Source organism: Sapajus apella, unplaced genomic scaffold (genome assembly GCF_009761245.1).
Source record: "Sapajus apella isolate SASKATOON/1434 unplaced genomic scaffold, GSC_monkey_1.0 scaffold14, whole genome shotgun sequence".
Classification (NCBI taxonomy): domain Eukaryota; kingdom Metazoa; phylum Chordata; class Mammalia; order Primates; family Cebidae; genus Sapajus; species Sapajus apella.
In genome coordinates, this window is record NW_022436954.1 from 11,310,096 (window position 1) to 11,331,742 (window position 21,647).

General features: G+C 43.9%; 2 protein-coding genes across 7 annotated transcripts in view; one reads left to right on the forward strand and one right to left on the reverse strand.

Annotated features, from left to right (window-relative positions):
* Nucleotides 1-2,905: 2,905 nt before the first annotated feature.
* On the forward strand, nt 2,906-7,641 carry MRPL16 (mitochondrial ribosomal protein L16). Its single transcript, XM_032283316.1, has 4 exons — nt 2,906-3,169; nt 3,834-3,899; nt 5,898-6,046; nt 6,942-7,641. The coding sequence occupies exons 1-4, from the start codon at nt 3,115-3,117 to the stop codon at nt 7,425-7,427; spliced, it is 756 nt and encodes a 251-aa protein (XP_032139207.1). The 5' UTR covers nt 2,906-3,114; the 3' UTR covers nt 7,428-7,641.
* A 2,072-nt stretch (nt 7,642-9,713) lies between these two features.
* The window catches only part of STX3 (syntaxin 3), a 50,181-nt gene continuing 38,247 nt past the window's right edge, over nt 9,714-21,647 (reverse strand). For 2 of the 6 annotated variants that reach the window (XM_032283310.1, XM_032283314.1), the window contains exons 6-11: nt 21,271-21,379; nt 20,353-20,426; nt 20,007-20,141; nt 17,985-18,095; nt 16,069-16,182; nt 11,007-12,857 (exon numbers count right to left, since the gene is read on the reverse strand). In XM_032283310.1, the coding sequence (XP_032139201.1) occupies nt 16,099-16,182; nt 17,985-18,095; nt 20,007-20,141; nt 20,353-20,426; nt 21,271-21,379 (513 nt within the window). In that variant the 3' untranslated portion in view covers nt 11,007-12,857; nt 16,069-16,098. Of the gene's footprint in view, nt 9,882-10,417; nt 10,501-11,006; nt 12,858-16,068; nt 16,183-17,754; nt 17,866-17,984; nt 18,096-20,006; nt 20,142-20,352; nt 20,427-21,270; nt 21,380-21,647 lie in introns of those variants that run through there. The other 4 variants (XM_032283312.1, XM_032283315.1, XM_032283311.1 and 1 more) reach the window with 3 other exon arrangements.

Consider the following 21,647-nt stretch of genomic DNA (forward strand, 5'->3'; position numbering starts at 1 on the left):
CTTGGGCCATGGCGTACTAGCCCATGAAATTTATTCTTACACTAGGAATGCTTTTGTTATTAAGATATAAGGACATCAAGACATTTCCTGGGTCTGTTAATTCCTGAGTCTTTTCAGTAAACATTATTTTGTTTGTTTGTTTGAGATGAGGTCTTGTTCTATTAGCCAGGCTGAAGTGCAGTGGTGCTATCACAGCTCACTGTAACCTCTGCCTCCCTGGCTCAAACTACCCTCCCACCTAAGCCTCCTGAGTAGCTGGGACTATGGGTGCACACCACCAAGCCTGACCCTGGTAAACATTATTAACTGTTCTCTTAACCACAAATATCCTGTGACTAGTAATGCCTAATCTCCTGGCAATGCAGCCTAGTAGATCTCAGCCTCATTTTACCCAGCCTTTATTCCAGATGGAGTCACTCTGGTTCAAACACTTCGGACAGTTTTATACTTTCAGGTCTTATATTTAAATCTTTAATCTATTTTAAGTTGGTTTTTGTATGTGGTATGAGACAAGGGTCCAATTTCAATGCACATGTGAATATCTGGTTTTCCCAACATCATTTGTTGAAGAGACTATCCTTCCCCCATTATGCGTTCTTGGCACCTTTGTCAAAAATCAGTGGACTGGGCCAGGTGTGGTGGCTTATGTCTGTAATCCCAGTGCTTTGGAAGACCTAGGTGGGTGGATCACTTGAGGAGTTTGAGACCAGCCTGGCCAGCTTGGCAAAACCCGTCTTTACTAAAAATAGAAAAACTTAGCCAGGCATGGTGGCATGCACCGGTAGTCCCAGCTAGTAGGGAGGCTGAGGCAGAAGAATGTTTGAACCCAGGAAGCAGAGGTTGCAGTGAGCCAAGATCACACCACTGTACTCCAGCCTGAACGACAGAATGAGACTACATCTTGAAAAAAAAAAAAATCAATGAACTATAAATGTATGTGTTTATTTCTGGGTTCTCTATCCTATTCGTTTGTCAATGTGTCTGTTTCTTTGCCATACCATGCTGTTTCTATTACAATCAATTTATGTTTTGAAGTCAGGGATGCCTCTAGCTTTGTTCTTTTTGTTTCAGATTGTTTGGGCTATTCAGGGTCTTTTGTGGTTCCAAATGAACTTAAGGGTTTTGTTTTTGTTTTTGTTTTGCTGTGAAAAATGACACTGGCATTTTGATAAGATTGCACTGGATCTGCAGATTGCACTTTTTGATTCTTTTGAAATAAACAACAAGGTAGAAGTTTTGGGGTGCCAAAAGACATAGTGACCAATCAAGTAGTGATCTTATTGCCACTTCATTTTTCACTCAAAACAATATTACACAATATTCAACTTGAGGACTAAGCTCTGATTTTTTATCTTGCCCAAATTCCTACCTAGGGGTCTAGGGAATCATGCCCTACAAACCATAAATTATTATCAGATGAGTTTTATTTGATCCTATATATTGTGACTTACTTTTTAATCTGACTCTGGCATAACATTATGAGACAAGGAAAAAAAAAAAAAACCCAAAATATATTTCTTTGCTAGACCTTGAAATTGTCCTGCAAAGTCTCTTCTGGGAAAAATCCACTTCTATAGGAATGCTCTTTCCCCTTTGTTTACCTTCCTTCCTTCCTTCCCAGATCCAGGATATAAACAACTAAGAGCCAGGCACCCAACCCCCCGGTGGTGGTGGTGGTGGTCGTGGTGGTTGTTTTGGCGCTATCTCAACTCACTGCAACCCTAGCCTCTTGGGCTCAAGCGATTCTCCAGCCTCAGCCTCCCAAGTAGCTGAGATTACAGATGCCCGCCACGACACCCAGCTAATTGGTCAGGCTGGTCTTGAATACCTGACCTCAGGTAATCTGCCCACCTCTGCCTTCCAAAGAGCTGGGATTACAGGCGTGAGCCACTGTGCCTGGCCTCCAGGCACACTTTTAGTCAGATTAATAAAAATGGTATCAAACAGGTTTTCTCTAAAGTCTGCTATATAAAAGCTTCCTCTGCATAATAAAACTTGGTCTCCACAATCCTTTATCTTTAACATGAACATTCCTTTCTATCAATCCCAGGCCTTTAGACAAACTCAACCAATTGTCAACCAGAAAATGCTTAAATTTACCCATAGCCTGGAAGACCCCCCCCCCCCCACACACACACACACCTTGACTTGTCCCACCTTTCTGAACCAAACCAATGTATTTCTTAAATGCATTTGGCTGGTGTCTCACGCCCTTCTCAAATATATAAAACCAAGCTGCACCCCTCCCACTTTTGGCACATGTTCTCAGGACCTCCTGAGGGCTGTGTCATGGGCCACTGTTGCTCATATTTGGCTCAGAATAAATTCTCTTCCAAAATTTTACAGAGTTTGACTTGCTTCATCAACAATATTGTTCATTCACTGAGATCTCTGGAATCACAGACTGTGCTCAAATCCTGATGGTATTGTTTTCCTGTTGTATGACCCAGAATGAGTTAAATCATTTCAGCCTCGGGATGGAATCTGCAAAATAAGCATAATGACTTACCTCATAGATTCGTTGGCAGAACTAACCAATTAGGCACTCAATGACACATTGCAATTGCCCCATAAATGTTAAACCAATGCCAAATCTAGTATTTTCCTAATGTCTTTGCGGGGGCCCCCTAGGAAAAGGTCTCAAAGGCTGTGGACCTTAAGGGACCAGCTTGCTAAGGGACCAGCTTGCTAAGCGACTGGCAGGAACTGACAGTTATATTCCACAGGAAAAAACAAAAACAAACAAACAAAAAAAAACTAAACAAAACAAAAGAATCCCTGCCCCGCCGCCCTCTTCTGGGGAAAGACTGGGGACTGGAAGGCGAACGCTAGAGGACCAACAGAGGCCCTGGGCGTGGCTGGGAGAATCGCGCCTTTGACTCGCGAACACCATCGCAGGAACTCAACCCGCCGGAACTCAACCCGCCGAAGCTCGCGTTTCTTCCGCTTCCGTCGGGACTCTGCGGAGCGGGCCGGAATGAACATCACTTCCGCCCCCACTGAGCGGCGTCCTAAGCTGATTACAGTGAGGCCTTAGAGCGCAGCTGCCTGCAGGCGTGGAGGAGGCCCCTGTTGTCCTTGTGGGGAGCTCGGCGCCCTCGGACGCCCGTGACCATGTGGAGGCTGCTGGCTCGCGCTAGTGCGCCGCTCCTGCGGGTGCCCTTGTCAGGTCAGAAGTCCCCTTTGGTTCTTAAAGACTATCCCTTTTCCTCCCCCACCCTCCGGTGCTTCTCCTCCCCAACCCAAAAGCGGCTCTGCATATGTTGGATGAAGCACTGGTTAGGGACTGAGCTATCCCGCCGCGGACCTCCACTGTAGGGGTTCATGCAAGAGGGTCACAGCTGCGTCTGGGACTCGGCGCCCAGAGACCCCCGGCTGGCCTTTTGCGGGGCCTGAGCCTCTGAGTGCATTGAGTGGAACCCGCATTCCACACCTCAAGACTCCTCCAGCAGAAGTATCTTTGGGCCGGCGGGGCGGCTGACGCCTGTAATCCTAGCACTTTGGGAGGCCGAGGCAGGCGGATCGCTTGAGGTCAGGAGTTTGAAACCAGCCTGGACAACATGGTGAAACCCCGTCTTTACTCAAAATACAGAAAAAATTAGCCGGGCGTGGTGGCGGGTGCCTGTAATCCCAGCTACTCCGGAGGCTGAGGCAGGAGAATCTCTTGAACCCGTTAGTGGAGGTTGCAGTGAGCCGAGATCGCGCCGCTGCACTCCAGCTTGGGCGACAGAGCAAGACTCCTTCTCAAAAAAAAAAAAAAGTACCTTTGGCCCAGATTGTACCGGGGCTCCGGCCTTGTCACCTGCGTCGTTTAACTTCCTTTGTCTCTGTAGATTCTTGGGCACCCCTCCCCGCCAGTGCTGGCCTAAAGACGCTACTCCCAGTACCAAGTTTTGAAGGTGAGAACTTGTCTTTCTCCTGTTTATAAGTCTTTTCTCTGATGGAAACCAGCAGAGGGTGTGAGATGAGATAGGAGTGTTCTTGTGTTTCCTATCCCCGTTCACTCTTTCAATAAATATGTTTTTAGAACCTATTATCTTGCCAACCAGTATTCTGAGCACTAGAAATAAATCAAAGAACAAAGGAAACCAAAAACTTTCCCTGCTCTTATGGAGCAGTGTCTAATGAGATAGCTTCCCTAACACCTCCCAATGGTGTGTGTCCCGTGGTCCACTCAGCCAGTAGTAATAGGCCTGAAATCTGGATTTTTTTGGTGGCTCAAGCCTGTAATCCCAACACTTTAGGAAGAGGAAGTGGGCAGATCACCTGAGGCCAGGAATTTAAGACCAGCCTGCCAACAAAGTGACACCCGTCTCTACTAAAAATACAAAAAATTAGCTGGGCGTGGTAGTGCACGCCTGTAATCCCAGCTACTCAGAAGGCCACTGCACTCCAGCCTGGGCAACAGAGTGAGACTCTGTCTTAAAGGAAAAAAAAATCTGGACTTTTCATGTTCTCTCCAAATAAGGTTACATATATGCATATATACAATATGTAAAAAGCTTTGTTAAATTTAAGGTAAGGCACAATATTGTAAAACTAGTTTTTTAAAAAATATATACTGGAACCCTCAAAAAATGAATAGGGTCTGTACATCTGAGGGTCTTCCATACAGAATTATTAAACCACCATATGTTCTGAAAGTACATTTTGATTTATAGTTGAAAGAAAGCAGTACTAAGTTTCTCTGTAGCTGCATAGAGAAGCTGGGGGGGCAGCTTCTGAAACTCTTGATAGTAATAATTTGACAATTTCCTCAAAGTCTCCTGTTTTATATTTGTCTCCATTATAAAGCCATACTTGGTTCACTTTAGAAATTTTTTTTAATGACATACATGTTAATTTTTCCCCAAATTGTCAAATAAGGATGATAAAGAAGATGTCACGTCTGGCCTAAAGTTGTGCCCACCCACCCAAACCTGGCATACTGTTGCACAGTGAGTACCTGTGCAGGCTTCAGCATGAAAAGTCCCTGCATATATGAGAGAAGGAGCATTGATCAAAGGATTCCTAGGTGGTTTCTCAACAATAATGTGGCAGACCTGGAGAACTTAGATATTTTGATGTACAATATAGTACAGTATAGTATTCTTCCACTACCCCCATTAACATCCAGACAGTGAAATATATATGTATATATTTTTCTGACATGCTGTGTAGCTTTGCTGTTTAACTGGATGGCATAGACCAAAAATAAAATGTTTCTAGGCCTCAGGTTTTTCTATAACATGGAGATTAAATTTACTACCTGCCTAACGTCCTGTTTCTTGATCTGGGTGTTAATGATATGTGTTCATGTGTTCACTTGCAAGTAATTCACTGAGCTGCATATTTTTAATTTGTCCCTTTGATGTATGTGTTAAACTTTGACAGGTTTAAAATTTTTAAAAAGGAAGCCCTGAAAGAATACCAAAGCTATAAAGTTGTTCTGAAAATTAAATGAACTAGTGATTTCCAAACAATTGCTGTTATAGCGTTAAGTACAGAGTTGGTGATTAATAAATGCGTTTGGATTCAGAAGTTAAAACTTTGCTATCTTTAAAGTGTTAGAAACATTTGCATTAGCCCTAGTCATAGCCGGAAGATTCCAGTGTCACTAAAAGCATCTGCAAAAATGTAATATACCTTTGGAATTATTGTTCAGTGGTAACTTTAAGACTTTCAGGCTGGATATGGCGGCTCACACTTGTAATCCCAACACTTTGGGAATTAAAGGCAAGAAAATCACTTGAGGCCAGGAGTTTGAAACCAACCTGGGCAACATAGTGAGTCCCTGCCTCTATCAAAAAATGAAGAAGAAAGAAATTAAGACTTTCATCTGTTGTAAATCTTTCTAGGGAGAAAATCTTTTGAGATGTGTAGTTTTACTTTATCCAGGTTGTCTATGCTCCTTTTAGATGTTTCCATTCCTGAAAAACCCAAGCTTAGATTTGTTGAAAGGGTACCACTTGTGCCAAAAGTAAAAAAAGAACCTAGAAATTTGAGTGACATACGGGGACCTTCCACTGAAGCTACGGAGTTCACAGAAGGCAATTTTGCAATCTTGGTGAGTGAATTCAGCATCAAGCAGCTTTGGAATAGAAGCTAGGGAGTAACAGAATCTCATACTTCTTATTCTAGTCTCTTCCTGTACAGTTTTTTTAGAACTGCCACAGTTGCTCTCTAAGCTGATGTGTACAGAGGCTTCTGGGTACCCAGTAAACATTTGGGTTATACCTTTTTTTTTTTTTAATGTAGAGTGAAAATAATGTAAAAGCAGGAAAAGGAAGGGGCTACCTAATTTGCCCCATAATCAGATCATGAGATCTTTTCAAGCCCTGGAAAAAATAAAACTATCCACAATTTAGAATGTGGAAAATAGCTGTTTCCTTACTTGTTGAAGTATCTCTGCGAAGATGCAGAAAGATCAAGCTTCCATGAAGACTTGATGTCAGCAGCTACACAAATGGGTGTGCCCTAGGATTTATTTTCCACAGGCAGCCAGAGTGATATTCTAAAGTCCTCTTCCTGCAGTGTACATGATAACCCAGACTGACCTCTCAGAACCTCCTGCCCACTCTCCCCATTCCTCACTCTACTTCAGCCCCATTGGCTTCTGTTCACCTCACCAAGCCCACTGTTGTGCCAGGGCCTACACAGAAGCCTTTCTTATGCCTGGCACACTCCTCTGTTTTCCCTTGACTGGTTGTTCTTTTTATTCTGGCCTTAGCTTTAGATGTCACCTCTTCAAAGAAGCCTTCCCTGCCTCTCCACTGAAGTGGGTCCCCCCTCACTCTGTTTATTACTATGCACCCGACGGTTTTCCTCCGTGGGACTTATTATACCTTAAATTTGTATTTTCAATTGTATCATTGAAGCCAGTTACTACAAGAGACATAATAGTAGAGCCCATGGAAGATATCAAAGTAACATGTGTTTGTAATTCTCCCATTCACTTTTAGGCATTGGGTGGTGGCTACCTCCACTGGGGCCACTTTGAAATGATGCGCCTGACAATCAACCGCTCTATGGACCCCAAGAACATGTTTGCCATATGGCGAGTACCAGCCCCTTTCAAGCCCATCACTCGCAAAGGTGTTGGGCACCGCATGGGGGGAGGCAAAGGTGCCATTGACCACTACGTGACACCTGTAAAGGCTGGCCGCCTTGTAGTAGAGATGGGTGGGCGTTGTGAATTCGAAGAAGTGCGAGGTTTCCTTGACCAGGTGGCCCACAAGTTGCCCTTTGCAGCAAAGGCTGTGAGCCGTGAGACTCTAGCGAAGATGCGGAAAGATCAAGAGGAAAGAGAACGTAACAACCAGAACCCCTGGACATTTGAGCGAATAGCCACTGCCAACATGCTGGGCATTCGGAAAGTACTGAGCCCGTATGACTTGACTCAGAAGGGGAAATACTGGGGCAAGTTCTACATGCCCGAACGTGTGTAGTGACTGTAGGAGATAACTGTACATAGGCTATTGAAAGAAAGATTCTGCATTTTTCTTCCCCTCAGCCTACCCACTTAAGTCTGTGGGTAGCTCTTAAGTCATAACTAAGGAGCAGCATATGAGTAGATGATTTCTGAAAAACATTGACGTGTTGATTTAAAATGAAAACTGTATTGTATTTTCATTAAATAAAATTTGAACATCAGGATATAAATTCTCATTGGTCATTCTTAATCCCTTAGAAGATTTTAAATAGGCCTGAATGACTGTGAAGTGCTCTTGGTTCTCCTGGGATATAAGATGAACATGAAGGCTGAAACGTTTGCATTCCACCATCTATGATGCGAGTTTGACTTTACTGCCTTTTAAATGTACACACTTCAGGAGCCAGTTTCTGTGATATTTTACTAGGTAAAAACACATTTTTAGTGTAAGAAAAAAAACAACAGTACATAGGTCAATTGATTCAACATTTATTGATGCCCAGCTACCCATCTTCTCTCAATCTTGGAATGGGAATGTTGGACAATATGCAAGGAACATACCCTTTGCCTTTTAGCAAAGGAACCAATAGCAAAAGTTAAAACTGTGTGGCCTTTTCTAGGTCTGAAATTCTCCAAAGAGGGAGGGTATTCGGCTCTATTTTTGTTCCCCCTGCAGAATCCAGTACAGTGCTACGTGCCATGCAACATGTAAATTCTTAACTGCTAGTGAATGAGGGCCCCCTAGGACTCATCCCCACAGCTCCATCTCCCTGTTTGCCCAGATTAATGTTTTCCACAGCTAGCCAGCTGCAGTCTTCTATCCCCTATTCAAACTAAAGGGAGCACAAATTAATATATATATTAAACCGTTGGCTTTTGAAGGTGGGTAGAATACAGCATTGACCAAAATATTTTTTAATCTCACTTTTTTAAAAAATAAAGTATCAAAGTAATAATTTACTTTCAGAAGTACAAACGTAGCAGTTGTGTGCTCCTCACAGTTGTATACTGTGATTTTTTAAATGAATTTTTAGTGAAATTCTTGTAACTAAATCACAAAAAGTTATCTGCACTAGAACACATTCACATAGCTCTTTTTAAAGCTGAACACAACTGAACCTTGAATGGAGCTGGGGACAGTATTTAGAACAGCTTTTTTTGGTTTTGTTTTTTATTTTGAGATGGAATTTTGCTCTTGTTGCCCAGGCTGGAGTGCAGTAGTAGCATGATCTCGGCTCACTGTAACCTCCAGCTCCTGCATTCAAGCAATTCTGCCTCAACCTCCCAAGTAGCATGAGTCACTTGCCTGGCTAATTTTGTATTTTTAGTAGAGATGGGGTTTCACTATGTTGGTCAGGCTGGTCTCAAACTCCTTAGCTCAGGTGATCCACCTTCCTCGGCCTCCCACGATGCTGGGATTACAGGCGTGAGCCACTGCACCCAGCCTATAACAGTTTCTTACACTTCTGTTACTGGCCAGCAGTTTCAGCTAGCGACACAAATCAGGTGAGAGGTGAAGTGAGTGATCACCTCATTTTACCTTTCTCACCTGACACCTTTATCTGTTCTTTGTTATGGTTCACAGAGTGTGCCACCAATGGGAGAGGTCAGTCATACTATAAACCTGTTTCTCCTGGGGCCAGCCATATTCTCCACAGATTAAGAGGCTGTTGATAGAAGTCCACCATCACCACCCATAGAAAAAGCACTTTAAAGTTGATGTTGTGGTAATGGGGGGAAGGGCTGGTAGCATTTTTGCATAAATAGATCAGCCCATTCCCAAGCAGCTTTACACAGCCTCTGATAATAACAAACCATGTTCTCACTGGTACCCTAAAGAGTTTAGGAGTCAAACCCAAGGATTTGTCCATGACTGACATAACAGCTTAATTATAAGTCAGCAGATATATGAGTACCTGTAAGCAGCAGGCACTGTGCTAAAAAGTGGGGACACAACAGTGGGCAAGATAGGCATGTGCCTATCCTTAGATAAACTTCACTTTTAATACTACTACTGGAGCCTGGAAGAGGAAACAGATGTAAGCTGGTCAAAGGTGAGACCTAGAAGAGCAGAAGTGCCCTGACTTGACCAACTCAACAGCAGTTCAAGTAAGAACCTGTTGAGTTAGGTGCACTATGATATCTGCCCCTTCACAGCCGTGCTGCACGTGCAGGCTCTAAGTTTCACGTCCTAAAGCCCCCACTCTGCTTTCTTCTCTACCCTGCAGTCCTCCTTTAAGCCATCTGCCTAATCAGCTATGTATCTACTCCCTGTCTCTGTCCTCCACCCAATCTGTATTACGTTTGTTCTTCTTTGCATAATTCTTAATAAGTAGTTGATTGATGCCCTGTTTCCTAAGAAGTTTCATAATGGAAAGAGGAGAAGCTGATGAGGAGTCTGCGTGGAGAAGTGATGGTACCACAGAAGTGGAAGGAGGATTACAAATGCCAGTCGACCAATCTGTGAGGGCTGTGGGAGATAACAGAAAAATGAAGGGAAAAAAATCATAGATTATATAGCATGGTGTTTGTGGCTGGGATCACCAAATCCCTCTTACGCAGGGTTAAGGGACTATACACAAGGCTGTGTTAACTTTCATTAACCTTGAAAGGGAAGAAACTTAATTCGAGTTTACTGTGTGGCCGGCCCCCTTCCAAAAAGTTCAAGATGCATCTAATGCAAGAACTACTTCTTGTTCCTTTTGCACTTCCAGATACCAAGGCTCAAACTATTTAGCAGGAGTCAATATCCTTGACCAGTACAAAGCATTCTGCCACACCTGGTTACAGGACAGATCGCCAACTTCTGTCTTCCCCCTCTCCTCCCACAGACTACCTGCTAACCGATCATTCTTCATTCCCTTTTCTGTCCCACCCCTTTCCTTAGTTTTCTCTAACCTTTATTAGCACCTAATCCCACCCAGATTAAGGCACCTAAAGTGCCCCTGGGACACAAAGGTTTCAAGTAAGTAAAAGAAGGCCTGACCCTCCCCACAGATGGCTCACCTTTTTCAGGCAAATATGCTCCCAATGGTGGAAGCTAAGATGATCGCAAGGATAATACAGCAGATCATGATCATGATCTTCTTCTGCTCATCCAGACAAGGAAAGAAATAACACATGAGAAACCACCGCAAAAGCGTTCTGCAGGAAGGGAGACAATTGCATGTGGGCACGGAAGAGGGTATGAAGGAAGAGAGCAACAGATGGACAAAGGAGATGGATCTGGCTTCTAGAACCCAGAATGTTCATAGAAATGTTATTTCTGGTGACAAGTTCAAAAATTAGAGTCCCAGAGGATGTTTGGTATGGTCATTCTGCCTTCTAGATAACATCATGACAGATCTCCCCCATTTCCTCCTACAGCCAGATACTCTCAAGGACTGAACCAAATTCTTTTGGGGGGAACACCTCAAATCTGAAACACAAACAGAGTGACACTGTATTCTGTGGGAGTTAAACCATGTTCAAAAATTGAACTTTTGAACGATGGCTTAAAAAGATTTGAACTGCATTCTAAAACCTGAATAAAAATCACCACATGGTGGCACCAAATCACTAAGTGTTTCTACACAGAGATAAAGCCAGAAAACTGTTTCACAATCAATATAAAGTCATTTTTATTTTTAAATTAGCAATAAAATAATCAAATTTACATTTAAAAAGTATAAACAACAACAACAAAAAAAACCCTTCACATGTTGTATTCCAAACTGTAAGCCCCAGGCCTCCATGTCAGAGGGGAGCAAAGGCCTTTGGTGATCTTGTCTCTTGTTGCTAGAACCCATGCACTGTCTGACATCATAGCCGTGGGCAAGAGAATATCCCCTTGGCTCTGTCTGAGTGCTGGATTGTGACCGGCAGTAAGTAGCCTTCGCAAAGGAAGCTAATGGATAATGCCTCAATTAAGGGTGCTCACCCCATCCTAGAAAGCATTAAAGTCAAAGCTGAAAATATACATGGTACCCCAAATCAAGAAGACTACCAGAGACCAGCGGGGGATCTAAGGGATTTTACCACTGGGTTAGCACAGACTTGTGCTACACTTGAAGATTTCCTGGTGGCTGCTGCTGCGTACATAATAAGAACTGGATGAGACAAAGAACCTGCCAAGCTCATTAACCCAGTAGCAAGAAGAGGTCCTGTGTAGCCTCCGGTGTTCCCCAACTGACTCAGCCCTGCAGATGGGACATCCTGTAGGCCACATAAATATCAAATTACTGAGGGACATTCTCAGGACAAGCCTAGCACAGGCAGCATGTGGGGAAGGTTGTCAAAAAATTACACTTTCTGTCTGCTAAGCAGAAAAACTTAATTGGGATCAGTTTAGCGCACTCCAGAGTTCTCATTTTATTCTCCCAGTACTCATCCAGAAAACAAGTTTCTTGATGATATGGGAAGATCACATTTCCATAGTGATTCATTTGCAGGTAAGCAAATGTCCTTCACCCAATTTTTATCCTAGCTCAAAGCTGGCTTTTTTTTTTTTTTTTTGAGGTCATAGTATCTTCCATTTTTATTTCCTACTTCCTGAGAGACACACACATGTGTACAAACATCTCATACACAATTAGAATACATCTGGAACACATGAGTGAATACACCAGTGTCATGAAATATTTCCAGAGCTTAAGATTCTAGCACCTTGTCCCTTACCCAGTTTAAAATCCCTGATTATTTTTGGCCCCAAGGCAATAGCTTCACAAAGCATCACAGCGATTTCTAAGACTCAGACATGGAAACAAATATTCCATACCCTCAGCCTTTTGCAAAGCATAACCTCAGATGACTGTGTCATCCTGATCCCTCAAGTGAATATGAGAGACTACAACATACAGAAAAATCAAAGTTGCCCTCCAAGCTGAACAACTAAGGGCTTAATTTAAGGCTGAATTTCAAACAAGTCAACTCTTCAGACCAAAATGACATCTGCCAGTCCCTCATGTTTTCAGGACATAGGGACAAAAAACAGGATTGGCATCCTGCCAGGTAGAAAACTCAGATGCAAGCCTTATTGTTGCCAAACTTAGAAGAATCCTTCTGCTTTGTTGAAGATACTCCCCTAAAAAAAATACATTGCAGTTTCTGGGAGAATACTCCATGAGGTAGAAAAATACAGCACCTTGGGAGAATCTCCCAGGGGCTTTCCCAGGTGCAAGGCAAAATCTGACACAGGACAGGGAGGAAGGAAGCAGGGTGGGTTCACACAGTCCAGGAGAAAAGGTACTTGAGAGCCGGTGGGGCAGGAGGAGGCTCTGAGGAGAACTCAGGGTCGCATCAGGTAGATCGCATTCCCCCAGGGCTAGATTGTTAGCTGAGTGTCAGGTCCAAGGGTGGTCACAAGGAAACAAAGGAACGGGTAGCACTCGCTCTCAGGAAGGCCATTCAGATTCCATTCTCATCTGAAGACAAGGGTGGCCACACCAGGCTGGAGTGAAATCAGTTTCTAGGAGGCAGGGAAAGGAGGAACTGATCAGTACACAGGAAGAAGGCAAAGGGCAACAGAAGTCATCCACAAACCAAGAAGGTGGGGAGGAAAGCCCAGAGCTCACTATGAAATAGACAAACCCAAGACAGAACCTGGAGTTAAATATCCCACTGTACAAAGAACACAAAGCCCTACTGTGAGAGGGTAAAAAAAATAGAAAAGCCTCTAGGCCTTTTATAAGCCTTCTCACAGGCTGTCCACACCCATGGAAGGATGTGGTGGGAAGGAACAATCCCTAGTGAAAACACCTGCTCTGCAGGGCCCACAACAGCACTCTTCTGAAGACAGGCTGCGGGAGCTGCTTTCTAGTTCTCAATCTTCATGAACTCCCTGCTGCCTTTCTTTTAGAAAGCAAAAGGGCACAATGCAACGCATATGGAAAAAGTTCAGGAGTCATATTATGGCTGCTCCACCTTATGAGCTATGTAGTCTTGGGCAAGTTCCTTAACTTCATTGCTCTTTCCCCATCTGTAAAATGAGGATACTATGATCCTAGACCAAGCAGCTGGTACAGTACTAGGAAATATAAACACATTGTCTTCCTTCCATCCTGTTCAGAGACCTCTCTCCCTTGGGTGACATGGAGGAAGAGGGGAGTCCAGACCAAGGCAACAATCAGTCTTGACTTTATTAGGGAACATGGAATAAACTACAATAAAAGCAGCTTAGCAGCTGCTCAGCAATTTAGCATGTTAAATATAGAGTTAGTCAACCAAAAACAACATATTAATTAGTCTGCTCCTCTTTGAGGAGTTAATCCTCAAAAAATGATTCATACACATTCTAAAGTCCTGCAATTAGGAATGGAAAGGGGCCCCATGAATTTGCATATCATATTTCATCCAAGGATATGGGATAATAACAACTACTATATCTTTCTAAAATCTCAACATCTATTCCAATCAGATTGTTCAGAGCCAAAACAAAATTTAAACTTCACACAAAAAAGTCAAGTGCTAGTCTCCAAGTGCCAGAAAAAAGGGGGGGGGAAAAATATCAACCAACGACCTGTCTATGAGAGGCTGTTAATCTCACTGTTGCTTACTTTTCAAGATGAAGTTGAACATTCAATGCTATAATAAGCTGACTTTTAAACCCTCTGGTCACATGGAAGCAGGAGGGGTAAGAAGAGACACACTAAAACAAATATAAAAGGAAGGCACAGCTCTGGGTACTGCCATGGTATTATGTGCCAAGTCTTAAAAATGTTTATGCCTATTATCTCAGTAATCCAACTCATATGAGTTTGTAATAAAGAGAAACTTTAAGTGAAAAAAATATCAAATAAGATTAGTCACACTGTCAGCTATAGGAAAATAACATAAACCCCCAACATTGTCAAAATGTTAAATATTTGTGAGTATGGCTACAATCTCATGTTGACAATTAGATTTACAAAAAGATTTTAATGCTGTGGAATGATGCTTATAATTTTGTAACTGGGCACAAAACTATGGATAATATAATCTTAACTATGTAAAACTATGCCTGAATGTGTGAACGTGCCACAAGGTTATCAGCAATAATATTAAAAGTTGACTACTTTTATTTTCTCTGTATTTTATAGGTCAGTTTTTTAACAATACATGCTATATTTTATTCAGAAAAATATTTTAAAAGTCACTGGCTGGGCACGGTGGCTCATGCCTGTAATCCCAGCACTTTGGGAGGCTAAGGCAGGCAGATCACTTGAGTCCAGGAGTTCAAGATTAGCCTGGGTGACATGGCAAAACCCTGTCTCTACAAAAAATATAAAAGTTATCTTGGCATGTTGGTGTACACCTATACTCCCAGCTACTCAGGAGGCTGAGGCGGGAGGATCACCTGAGCCTGGGAGGCAGAGGCTGCAGTGAGCCAAGATCACGCCACTGCACTCCAGCCTGGGTGACAAACATAATGAGACACCGTCTCAAAAAAAAAAAAAAATTAAGTCACAAAAGTCTTCAATTGCATATGTGGAGTAAAAAAGAAAAAAATAATAATTAAAAAGTCACAAAAGTCTTAATAGTCCCAATAGCCAGATTCTTGATATGCTCACTACTATTAAATGTGATTCAGGCTGGGCGCAGAGGCTCACACCTGTAATCCCAGCACTCCGGGAGGCTGAGATGGAAGGATCACCTGAGGTCAAGAGTTCAAGACCATCCTGGCCAATATGGCAAAACCTCACTTCTACCTACTATAAAAATGAGCCGAGTGCAGTGGCATGTGCCTGTAATCCCAGCTACTCAGGAGGCTGAGGCAGGAGAATCACTTGAACCAGGAAGACGGAAGTTGCAGTGAGCCTAAATCATGCCACTGCACTCCAGCCTGGGTGACAGAGCAAGACTGTCTCAAAAAAAGCCAGTGATTCAGTGATAGGTCTATAATTTTTAACAAGTTTTCAAAAAAAAATAATGGTCTAAATTTTAACATCACTAACCTCTAAGGTTCTCCAGGCTTTATAGGTAATGATAATGGCTACCTTCTTTTACAAAGAGAAGCTAGGTCCCCTATTAGCTGTGTGAACTTGTCCCTGTTATTTAACTTCTCTTTGACTGAGTTTCTTTGTCTGTAAAATGTGCATCATACTGTATCTGTCTCCTAGGATGTCGTAAGGATTCAATGATACATGTATAATGTGTTCAGTACACTGTCTGGTACAACGCAACACTCAAAAGTGTGTTAACTATCATCATTTAAGACCCAACCAATCAGCAACAAAAAAAACTCTGCAGACCCAAATTCCAATTCAGAGCTTCATTTACATTGAAAAGGATACAGAAAGTAAAACCCAACATCCATGAAAATCAGTAAGAATTCAGAAGACAGACCCCAGATTCAAGATAGACCCCAGATCCAATGTACTCAACTTAGAGTTGCTTCCTGAGTAAGGGGAGTTGAATGGGGTGCTCAGGTACGCTAGGAGAAGTGGTGAGAAATATGACGAGACAGAGATTGGGGACAGAATCTACAGGATAGGAACAAACAGAGACCTCACCCATGTCCTGCAGCCAGAAACCAAGAATAGAACTGTAAGGAGATAAAGAATCCACAGGCTACTGAAAAGTTTTAGAAAGCTCAGTGTGTCGAAGGACAATCATACTGGGAAAGAAGAATTTGAAATCCCAAGCTAATTTCCTCTTGAGGAGCCAAATCCAGAGTCCCCAAGAACCATTCGTTTACTTACATTTCAGTGCAGCAGCCTCTTAGGCCACTCTTATTTCAGCCCAACGGAAAGTCCAATAATCAATGCTAAAATGCCCAGCAACACAACTACTACCACAATGATAATTATCAATTTCTGGAGAGAGGAATAAGACAAAAACAAATGATTACAAACAACCAAAAAACAAAACAACTCATCCAAAACCCAACCCCTGTCACCTCTACATAGAAAATATCTTACCAATCTGAATGAGAAGCCAACATCTCTACATACAGACATCCTTCTAGGATAGTTTATTTTTTAAGACAGGGTTTTTCTCTATCACTCAGGCTAGAGTGCAGTGGCACGATCATGGCTCACCGCAGCCTCAACCTCCTGAGCTCAAGTGATCCTCCTGCCTCAGCCTCCTGAGTAGCTAGGACTACAGGCATGCACCACCATGCTCAGCTCATTGTTTTATTTTTGTAGGGACAGAGTCTTCCCATGTTGCCCAGGCTGGTCTCAAATTCCTGGGCTCAAGTAATCCTCTCACCTCGGCCTCCCAAAAGGGAGGCTAGGTATGGTGGTTTATACCTGTAATCACATCACAGGTATAAACAACCACACCCAGCCTAGGACATTTTACATTTTTTAAATTACTTACAGGCTACCAATGCCAGCAGAGGGAAATATGAGGCCACTCTCAGCTCACACTGCAGTTCTACATATGTGGACAGATACAATCAGAACCACTATCACGGGGTCTCTAAGGAGCACTTGGCCAAGATAAAAAGTGGCTGACTGATTTTTCCCTTTTTAAGAGGGAATGTAAAGACATTTTTGATAGAGTCCTCATTTCCTACTTTTGTCCATTTTGTCCCTAAAGTACACTTCTACCTGTCAGACCCAGTACACTGCCTGGATATGAGAAAATACCATCCATTCTGGATTCACCACGTCAAATAACTTCCCAGTCCCCTAATTCCCTGTATAAGCAATAGGTAAAGTTGGAAGAAAAGCAAAGAACAAAGGTATCAGAGCCCAAGAGAACTAGTCAAAGGAGAAAAGTCTAAAAAGCAGGAGCCACCAGAGCTGGATATCCACAGTCATCAGCCCAGAAGCCTTGAAGTCCTTAAGCAGGAGGGGCACCAGAGGGTGGGCAAATGTGGTGGTGTGGTAGAAAGAGAATGCCTGGGATCTAAACTTGAATCCCAGTGCCTCTACTCACTAGGTGGCCTGAAGTCAATTACTGAACCCCTGACCCGCAACTGTCTCCTTTATAAAGTAGAAATAACAGGTACTCCATCAGCTATAAGATAATGTATACATAGCAGTTAGCATGGGCCAAGTACAAGGTAGAGAAAAAGAGAAGGGAGGCAGGTTTGGGAGCCTGGAGTGAAAGACAATGAAGAGGGTTTCTGAACAGAGGAGTCAAGCGTAACATCTGAAAGTCTCATGAGCTAAGTTCAGGAGATCAGCAGCAGCACCTGGGCCATGCATCCATCCTACAGAACTGCCTTTCAAGTGTGGGTTCCTGGGGAGACAGCTTGTGAGCCAGATCCATGCAAGGCACACCTGAGAAGGAAGGGCAGCCAGCTGGTATCTAGGAAAGGCTGAGGGAGGGGTTGACGAGGCCACGACAGGGAGGGAGGCGTGGGCTCAAGGACACAGGTGGGGATGGCCAGGGAGAGGAGAAGCTGGTAAGACAGCTGAGACTAAGGTGCTCACCCTCCGGGCTTCACTCTGATACTTGACAGCCTTTTTGGTATCTGCCACGGCCCGCTCCACAAAGCCCACTGACTGGTCCATGTTGTTCTCAATACGGTCAATCATGGATCCCTTTCCCCAGATGCAAGAGGTGGCGGCAGCAGAAACAGAGATAGGGAGAGGGAAGAGAAAGAGCGAGACACAGCTAACCAAATGGACTCTCTTCTCTGAAGGCAACAGGAGAATCTCACCTTCCGGGCCTGACTCTGGTATTTCACAGCTTTTTTAGTTTCATCTCGTGCCTTCTCCACGTGGTCCACTGTGTGCATGACATTCAACTCTATGTTATCTAACATCTCACCCTGCAAAGAACAGACTCTGGTCACACCCAGTAAATGCCCCAGGACAGTCCTAGCCAATGTGGGGAAGGGATTCTCTTTCTTCCCATCTTCAGTGGTAAGAGGAGAATCCAGAAACCTTGATGCAGGGCCTTCCACAGGACACCCATTCACATTTCCGTGGGACTACCTGTGGCTCCTCAGTCCTTGGTGGTGGGTTGGGGTGGCGGTCACTTGTTCAAGAAGCATTCACTGAATTTTACTACTTCTCTGTGACCAGCACTCCACCAGGCATCCAGAACATACTGTCTAGATGCCTGGTAACTACATATAAATACACTCTGAGGCATCCCTGGACAACCTTTTTTATTTATTTTTCACACTTAAGCACATGGAGAAGAACCAAAATAAGGAAATCTCATGTTCTTAGAACATCACCAGGATGCTGGCCTCTTCCTGGTCATTCAGACCTGAAGCAACATCATTCAGCCTGAGTTGAGTACATTCACTAACTGCAGAAGAGTGCCTGGCACACAGTAGGTGCTTAAGAAGTAGCTGAGGTGGGGAACATGTGCTTTCCCTAAGTTATGTCCAGGCCCTCTAAGTGACAGGCATTGGGTTTACCCAGGCTATTTGGTTATATTTTCCCTTCCAGACAGTAGTCTCTTGATAAGATTCCCAACCATTTCCTAGCAATTACTTCCTGACAGGGAAGTTTAATCATTCCAATGAATCTTAGGCGTCTTAGGAATTCTCCTCAACTACCCAAACCCTCCTCAACCCTACTCTTTCACTTTATGGCAGTCTGTAAACAGAACAAGGCACTTACCATCACTTGAATCTCAAGCCAGTTCCTCGGCAAAGCAGTGTGGGGAAAAAGAAAAGGCGGGATGGAGGGACTTGAGAAATGGTCTCGGAGGCCAGTGGGGAATCCGGGAAACCACCCAGGCCCTCAGCAGGGAACCAACATCAAAAACCAGTCAAGCCGTGCTCAGGCTTCAACTAGGTTTTGCAGTCTGCCTACTATGGAAACAATTTTCTCTCCTATCCAGGTGTCAGAGCAGCTGGAAGTTCATGGCAACAGTGCACAGCACCATGACCCTGTGGCACACTTAACTGTCCCGTAGGAACTGGGAACCATCTGACTACATGAAACCAGCACCCTATGCAGGCAATCCAGAACTCTAACCCAAGCAAGCATGCCTGGGACAAAGTGAGCTGTCAAACTAAGCACGATGAGTGTTGTGAGTCTTTCTGTAAATGCTATTTTACTACTCCTTCATTCATGTTGTTGTCTGCTCTGTGCCTTAGTGAAAGGTGTCAAAATTTTTAGAAAAACACAAACAGGAAAAACAAAACAAAAACTTCTGTTAAACATAAGCTTTCCCTGTGAACCAGAGAAAAGATCGCATTTTCAATGTCATCAGTGAACTAGTCCATATGAGGAAACTGTTCTAAAGCATCACCATTAGGAACCCTCATCTCTGATTTTTACAAAAGAAAAGAAAGAAAAAAGACAAATCCTGGGATGACTGCTTGAGCCTGGGAGGTCAAGCTGCAGTGAGCTGTGATCATGCCACTGCACTCTAGCCTGTGCAACAGAGCAATACCTCATCTTAAAAATAAAAATAAATTTAAAAATTTTTAAATCTGGGGGAACTAGGTAATTGACAGAACACACCAACCTCTATGTCAACTATCAACGACTGCAAGGCCAAAAGGACGGGCAAGAATGAAAAGGCCAAGATCACCCAAACTGTCAACGTTCAATTTGAATGCACACTTTCCCATGGAATTCTGTTTCTCTTTTATGCAAATTCCCAATGGTTCTCCCACCATACCTCACTGGCTTCCAGTATTCCCTTCCTCCCTGTTCTCCAGAGACCCTGAGCTTTCCTCTCCTCTCTCCCCACGCTGGGACTCACTGCCACTTACCTGATTCTCCACCAGCATGGCGATGTCCATAAACATGTCGTGAAGCTCTTTGATGCTGCTCTCCAGCCTCACAATGTCCTTGTGCCGTCCCTCAATCTCACTGAGGGCTTGCTTGGAAATCTGTGAGTCAATGATCTATAACAGGCCGCACACGGAGAGACTGTCAGCTACCCCTGCAAGAAAGGCTGCCCCTGTCACAGCCCTCACACACACTCCTGGGGAGCTCCTTGCCTCCCTGAACTCCCTGCACCTGCAGCAACCCCTCTGCCTGCTGGAGTGCATGAGCTCCACAGTGGCCTCCCTGCTCATGAGAGGGATGTAATATCCAAGCACACAGGGCACTCACCCCAGAAGTGAAGATGGCTGGGTTGCCACTCTCCAGCATCTCCTCCAGCTCCTCATCTGTTGTCTTTTTGCCGGCTTTATAACAAAAGAAGTAGAGCATCAAATATAAGATCACAGTGAAACACCATTTGATAAGGTCCCTGAAAACTAGGAACGTGACTTCCCTATAAAGACCATGGCCTTTACAACACTCCCCCGATTGTCTCCTGACTCATCTTATTTCTCCCCTAATCCAAGCCACCCTTAAACATTATCAGCAGTTACCTTCCTAAAGCACATTATCTCATTACATTGCTTCCCAGCTCAGAGAATTTCTTTGCCCCATTCACTACACTATGGCGTCCAAGGCCCTCATAACATGCCAGTTCGTGGGCAAGCCCTCCCTCAATCCATCCTAACCTTAAGTTGCTCCAGACACACCCTTTTCCCAGACCCTGGACAACATGCCACTCCAGAACACACTTGCTCTTTCTTGATTACATTCATACCATTCCTCTCACCCAAAGCACCTTCCACCCCAAAGGGCACTGCCTTCCAAATTCCTAAAGGGTATGGCTTTATTTCTCTATTCCTCCCAGCAACTTACACCACACTTTTTATTTCTTAAATGTGCTTTGCTATCAAACAGACAGCAGAATGACACAATGAGTCCACAGGAGAGCAACTGTTTGGCAAGCAATTCCCTTCTGTATAGGAGAAGATGCTGGACCCCATACAATAAAACTACTTGGGCCTGATAAACACAGTGTCACCTTTCAGCCTACAGCACAGCATTCAGGATATGCCAGTGCGATAGGATCCGCCCTAGACTTAGGCACAAAGTATGCAGGCTGCTTGCTCTCCCAGGGCCTCAAAACTTGGGATGGACAACCAGGTGGCAGGAAAGGTGGAGGGCACACGCCAAACCTCAAGCACATACTAATTTCGAGCTGCCGCTGGATTCGCCCTTTGCTGCGTTCTCGGAAGTCCACCTGAGCTTCATTGTATTTGGTCATCACCTCCACAAACTTCCGAGAAAGGACAGAGTGCTGTGGGATGATGTAAAATGCAGTCAGCCCCCAGTGGTTCTGTAACTGTTATGGAACCCCTCCCCATCCCCACATAGCCGTCTACAGTAGCACTGGACTTGCAATCGACCAGGTATCAACCCAAGGTTTTTGTTTCCTAGCTTTACGCCCCTGGAAGAGTCCACTGCCCTTTCCAAAGCATGGTTTCAGCACCAGTTTACTGAAACCGGTTTACTGCTGACCTCACAAGGTAATTGTGAGGCCAGCAGTCATCTCTAAATCTCTAAGC